This window comes from Nannospalax galili, unplaced genomic scaffold (genome assembly GCF_000622305.1).
Source record: "Nannospalax galili isolate Female #2095 unplaced genomic scaffold, S.galili_v1.0 scaffold134, whole genome shotgun sequence".
NCBI lineage: Eukaryota > Metazoa > Chordata > Mammalia > Rodentia > Spalacidae > Nannospalax > Nannospalax galili.
Genome location: NW_008335593.1, coordinates 168,495 through 175,495, shown reverse-complemented (window position 1 = coordinate 175,495; position 7,001 = coordinate 168,495). Strand labels below are relative to the sequence as shown.

Here is a 7,001-nt window from a genome sequence, read left to right as displayed (position 1 = left end):
AGAGGTTTAATATCCAGAATATATAACAAACTCAAAAAACAGAGAATCAAGACAAGAAGTAACCCAATTAAAAGATGGGATAATGAGCTGAACAGAGAGTTCTCAAAAGAAGAAGTAAAATATCTATGAAACATTTTAAAAGATGTTCAACATCACTAATAATTAGGGAAATGCAAATTAAAAACACTTTAAGATTTCATCTTACCCAAGTCAGACTGGCTAAGATCAAGAGAACAAATGATACCAAATGTTGGAGAGGATGTGGGGAAAGGGGAACACTCATCCACTGCTGGTAGGGCTTCAAACTTGTTCAACCCCTATGGAAAGCAGTGCGGAGAACTCTTTAAAAACTACAAAGGAACCTACCATTTGACCCAGTTAACTGTAACTCCTTGGCATATACCCAAAGAACTCATCCTATTGTAGAGACACTTGTACATCCATGTTTCTTGCTACTCTTTTCACAATAGCTAAGAGATGGAAGCAACATAAGTGTCCCTCAATTGACAAGTGGATAATGAAAATGTGGTTCATTTATACAATGGAGTTTTACTCAGCAGTAAAGAAAGATGAAATCATGAAATTTGCAGGTAAATGGATGGAACTAGAAACTGTTATACTAAGTGAAGTAACAGACTCAGAAAACAAATAACATATGTTTTCCCTCATATGTGGATCCTAGCACCAAATCCTCATAAATGAGTGTATATCCAAACATAACTAAAGGAACCAGGATAATGGAAAGAAACCAGGGAGGTAAAGGAAAAGAAAAAATCTGAAAGAGAAGAACGGTAGGAAACAGGTGTTAATAAGGGAGGTATGGATGAAAATCAGGTTATTTTAAGGGGAGGGGGGAGGAAGGTTTATACTGGGAACCTTGAGGATAAAGGGAAAGAAGGAGCTCAAGAGAGATGGGACTATAGGAGAAGGGTATTATTAAGGGAGAAATGAGGAAAATTGGGGCACTTTAAATGGGGAAACCATGGTGGAAGGGTTAGACAATGCAAGAGATAAATAATGCCCAGCTAGTTTAAAAAAAAAAAAAAACAAAACCAAAAAACAGAGGGAACCATATTAATCGAACAACCTGCTGACAAATTATACATACAACTAGCTCAAGGAATATAATCCATATCTAAGCAAGGTTTATCTAAGAATGTTTGGACTTTGCCCAAGATTTATCTACATGGCACATGGTAATTTAAAGTACCAGATTGGTGGAGCTAACCTTCTTGGATGTCTAACTGTCATGCTTTGAGGCTTATACTAATGTGGTCAGAGAGACATGAAGGACCTTGACCTCCTAGGTGGACTAAGCTCCAGGGACTATGAGCATCTCTCAAAATGTCCTTGTAACTGTGGTGAGTCACCTGTCCTTTTGATTAAGGAGGCCATGGAGACCCCACCAAATTGGCTTGCACCAGTGTCCAGCCTTCAAAGAGGAGGATCAACACAGAGGAAGCTTTTCTTCCATGCTTCCAAGTGAAGCCAGCCACGGTTGAGCTGGTCCTTTGACTTATCTTCACACAGATGGAACTGGTAAAAGAAAGGGGCCAGGGGCTCCTCTCAAGCCCATGTGACTCCTGAGGAACAGATCCTCAAATGACCTTAAGAGTAAAAATAAATTGGTTTGTCTGGGCCAACTGTATGGTCTTAAATACCCAAAAGGAAAGTATAACCAAAGATTAAAGAGATCAATATAATTCTTTAAGAGTCCATGTGTATAGCTATAAGCTACATAACAAGAAATAATGCCAGAGCCAGACAAGAGATACCTTCCTTTGAGTTGTTGGCCAGGGTGGCCCAAGAGACTCCCAGACAGTAACCCAGCATAGAACTTGGAACATGAAGAGCAGACCCCAATCTTATCTAAAGTAATATTGGGAACTGATTGCTGCTAGATGTGGAAGAGCTGATCTTCCTAAAACAAGGAACTCTAGATAGGCTGACTAGATTCAGGAGATGGACAAGCACTGGAGAAAGGCTGGGGGCACTGACAACACAGTGGACAGTAACAGGGATGACAGAGTATATGGGCTCCAGTGGGAGGGGGGAAGACTATGGGAGGGTGCCATTTGGGAAGTGGGGGAGTATAGATGAATAAGATTCTTTGGCATATTCTGTATGAAATACACACAAAAAATCAAGAATTTTTTTAAAAAGAGTTATTTTTGAGGAAGAAGCATAAAAATTTGCTCCATGTTAATTAGTAGAGGTGAAACACATTACCATTGAAATTTACCCAATGATTTTATATCCATGCTCAGGAGGATCTCAGAAAGTAACCAACTGTGACTAGTAATAATCAGATACATAGAGATTAGAGACTCATGTGCAAATATCTAAGTGTTAGTAGCATTAAAAATGATTTTTCTGTATAAAACAGTATATATATATTGGTCTTTTTGAGACAGGGTCTCAGTGTAGCCCCAGCTGACCTGGATTCGCTATGGAGACCAGGCTGGCCTCGAACTCACAGAGATCTGCCTGCCTCTGCCTCCCGAGTGCTGGGATTAAAGGTGCGTGCCACGACGCCCAGTCGAAACAGTATATTTTAAAATGAAATGGAGATCTTTTTTAAAGGTTAAAACCTCATTCAGTTTTATGCCTCATAGGGTTTATAGTGAGTTCAATATAGTACAGCTGTATTAATTAAACTGTGAACCTAGACATTTACAGCCAGTTTTGAAAGAGATGCATCTTTGCTCTGGAAATTGTTATTAATTATGTTAATGCTGTAATGAAATGCTTCTAATCATGTGGTTATTAAATAATTTTTTAAAAAGATAGAATGTGTGTAGTAGGGATGGTGCTGGAGAGATGGCTCAGTGGTTAAGAACACTGGCTGCTCTTGCAGAGGACCTGGGTTCAATTCCCAGCACCCACATGGCAACTAACAACCTTCTATAACTCCAGTTCCAGAGGAATCCGATGCCCTCTTCCAACTTCTGCAGGCATTGCACGATGTGGGTGCACTTATGTACCTGCAGGTAATATACTCGAACACATAAAAAATAAAAATAATAAATAAAGTACTTTTTTTAAAATGATGCAAAGTGGGGTAGAGTTTAGAACCTTACAGCTTGCTGATTCATGGCTACTATTTTATTACATTTTATTTATTTATTTTGGAGGGTTGTGCATGCCACTGTATACATGTGGAGACCAGAGGACAATTTGCAGGATCTGGTTATCTCTTTCCACCATGTGGGACCTGGGAATCAAACTCAGGTTATCAAGGTTGGTGGCATATACCTTTTACTGTGGAGCCATGTTGCCAGACCTCATGGCTATAATTTTAGAATGAAGCTATAAGTTTTGTTTCTCTGAATCCCTGTGTTTGTCTCTTGAGGCATGTCAGATATATGTGATATTCCTTACCTATGCATTGTACTAACAAATTAATTTATAAAATATCTTAAAGTAGGCCTACTAAAATCAACTGAGCAGTAAGAAAACACTTGTATTAACTCAACAGTCACAAAATCCCAAAACTGGAAACAGATGAATGCTTTTTAGTGTCACATGACTTCAGTAAAACATTGGTTAAGTAGCATTAGTTTAACATTCTTGGTTTGATGAAAACAGGTGTGTTGCCAAGCCTAGGGCTATAACTCCATAGTGAGGTGCTTGTCTACTAAGCCTGAAGGCATGGGTTCAATCTAAATGCCATGGGGAAAGAAGCGTCTTCTGAGTTGTTAGCACTGAGTATAATAGTTGGATATACCTGCAAATATTAAAGGTTAAAACATTTAACAGGAAAACAGCTTGAGAAGGTGGCTTGGGTGATGTTTTATCTAAAAGTAGTTTCCTTGTAATAAAACTTTAAAGAAAGTGAAACATACAATACTAAGTGAAATTAAGTGTTAAATACTGTCTATTCATTAATTATCTCTACCTAGGAGTACCTTTTAGAATGCTGAGATCTTCACGGAGTCAATAAGATTAACTTCTGAGCCATAGGTCCCAAACAATGAGAGAAATGCATGTACTCTTAGCTTCTTGTTTTTCTGTAGTGTAGAAAGCTCACTGTTGGTAGGTCTGTAGATAAAAATGCTCTGGTCACACTGAGGATTTGTACTAGGAAGCAGCATGTGTCCATGTATAGTACAGAAAGGTCTATTCATGACAGTGAGCCCACAATCATACACTTTGCTTTCTCTACAAAAGGGACATTCCTAATGTGTAAACATTATAAAAGATATATTTAAAAAGACTACTAAAATAATAAGGGGAAAACTGAGTAAACAGTTATCAATGAAAGGTATGAAATATGAAGCATACATTTTTGTACTAGATTAATGACTGTTATTAGAATAAGAAAGGGGGAAAATAAAGGACATATCAGGAGTGGACACAGAAAGTCACAGAAGGCTTAAGGAAAGGGTTTTATGTGTGTTTAGACAGTGAGACTGAATGGATTTACCTACAAGATTTTCTTTGAAATAAGTTTTAATATCAAATTAGAATTTGGTCTTTTCTCTGTTAAGGTTCTTTTGGATCATTATTGATCTTGCTTTTCATAAGAGATCCTAAAAGGGTTTCATTGTCCTCATTTGTTCCTCTATCCTGTAAGCATCCTGCCTGGGAGGCTGATGTTAAACCCTTTCCATTAGGTGTTATCACATCCTTGGACACTTCAAGAATGGAGGCTTTGCACTTTTAAAGAAACTGAGGTTTCACAAACCTGTTTTATACTATTCTACCTTCCCAAATCAAACTCTAAATGAAATACTCCTGTCTGAACTGACCTTGAGATTCCCTGAAGGAGTCCCAGAAAAATCTTACCTTGTAAGAGAAACGTTAACAAATAGGTTTATTTGATATGTTGAAATGAGTGAAAAGTTATCAAATAAAGAGAACTCCCTCAGTTATTTTTATGTGGGTAAATATTGCAATACAAGTATTTAAAAATATACATATGTTCATAGAAACCTATCAATAACCTCACTACCCATGATATTATCAGCTTAAAATTAGGAGTTATAACTCGAACTCTTACTGTATTTTGTGTGTAAATTACTATATTTTGCAGAAAGATTAAATCTACATTGAAATGTGTCAAATTATCTAACAACACATTCGCATCTTGTGGGAAAGGTCATTCCAAACCCTCTTCTGTTGTTGTCTACACATTTAAACTATGGATAGCATCTTTATAACTTAATTTTTCAATGGCCTAAAATGAAAGCAAAACATAAAAGTCAGTTTGCAGTAAGATACCATATGAAAGTCAACACAGTTCTTAAAACCAATCAAGAATTGCATCAGGCAGAACTCCAACTTTCTTCTGCCTTCATTCCTATTGGTAATACCAGAAGTCCATATGCTATTTCCTGAGTTTTTATTTGGACACACTGTGCATAGATCTCATAGTGCATTATACTCCATCCACATTTTGATGCATCTGTAGGGAAGTGTTTCAGGCAAGTTGTTGTTAACCTCTTCAGTCCTTGGATATATTTTCATTGAGTTTCCTCATTTAAAACAGGAACAACATGCTTGGGGGAAAAATCTTTTCCCTGCTAGTTCTGGAATAGTTCATCTTGCTGCAAGAGTTTATACTCAGCTTTGCCCCTCCAACTACTCAAAAGTAGCCTCACTCTGCCAGCTCTCCAATTATTACTTTAAATGTTGGAGGATACAGAAAAAGAAAGTTGCAACTCAAATGAACTCTTATCGGAGTTTTATTCCCTAAAATAATCTGTGACCAGTCATATGCCAGAATGCTTCACAGTGACATTGCAAGGGCAAATCCAAGGCCAGGGAGCATTTCTAATGACCATCTGAAAATGAGTATTACCTGCCATCATATACTCTCTCTGTAACATGAATTTGATAATATCTGTTATAGATTCTTAATTTTATTTTGTTTTGTTTTTTGAGACAGATTCTCCCTGTAATCCTAGATGGCCTGACACTTTCTATGTAGACCAGGCTGGCCTTGATCTCACAGAGATCCATCTGCCTCTGCCTCCCCAGTGCTGTGATTAAAGGCATGTGCCACCATGCCTGTTATTGATCCTTTAGTATAAGTAGGAAGATTCCTTTTCTAGAGATTTCTGAAAAGGAGTCTGGGGTAGGACTCAATCTGCTTCTGAATAGCATAGTTCAATTTGCCCTACACACTGCATTTTCACATAACCAAATGCTAAGAAGAAACTTCAAGAATTTGGTGATGACGTCCGTATCCTTATAATCCTCTGCTCACTCAAGGTCTAATACAGGATTTGATGAAGTTAGGAGTTTCTGGTCCTCTTCTTTTAGCTATATCTTGTGGGTGCATCTTTCAAAATATGCTTCCTCTTTTTTCTTCACAAGTTCACTTCACTTGAAATATTTTCTCTTTTCTACCAACAGGTTCCTGTCCTCCACTAGTTGCTGCTGCTGAAGAATCTCTGACTTCAAAATGTTCATCTTGCTGCAAAAGTTTATGCTCTACTTTTCTTCTCTGGAGCCTCAAAAGTAGCCCTACTCTGCCAGCTCTCCAGTTATTACTTTAAATGTTGGAGGATACAGAAAAAGAAAGTTGCAACTCAAATGAACTCTCATCAGATTGTTTGTTTTACTCTGATTCTTCCCTAAAATAATCTGTCACCAGTCATATGCCGTAAGGCTTCACAGTGGCATTGCAAGGGCAACTCTGAGATCTGCATCAGGCAGGATTCCCCAGAGCCAGAACCAACAAGAAAGAGAGGTAAACAGAGAAACACACAGATCAATGGATAGATGATAGCCACATGGATCAAGAAACTGATGATTGGGCTGACCAACAAACAGATGACAGAAGGACAGATGATTGACAGAAGATGGAAAAATGGATGAATGAGAGGTATTTCTTAGAGAAACTGACTCATAATGGTAAGACTGAGCATTCTTATAAACAGTCCATTTGTAGGGAAAGAACTAGGGGAATGTGTGGTGTGTCTAAGTCAAGGTCCAAAGGCCCCAGAGTCAGGGAAACTGACAATGTAACTTTGTCCCGGCTCAAAGGCTTGAGA

The 7,001-nt window shown here is 38.0% G+C and overlaps 1 protein-coding gene across 5 annotated transcripts in view; it reads left to right on the top strand.

Moving 5' to 3' along the window:
- The window catches only part of Erich1 (glutamate rich 1), a 176,028-nt gene extending 169,497 nt beyond the window's left edge, over nt 1-6,531 (top strand). For 3 of the 5 annotated variants that reach the window (XM_029562219.1, XM_029562221.1, XM_029562220.1), the window contains one exon: nt 6,361-6,531. In XM_029562219.1, the coding sequence (XP_029418079.1) occupies nt 6,361-6,503 (143 nt within the window). In that variant the 3' untranslated portion in view covers nt 6,504-6,531. The remainder of the gene's footprint in view (nt 1-6,360) is intronic. The other 2 variants (XM_029562222.1, XM_029562216.1) reach the window with 2 other exon arrangements.
- Nucleotides 6,532-7,001: the final 470 nt, after the last annotated feature.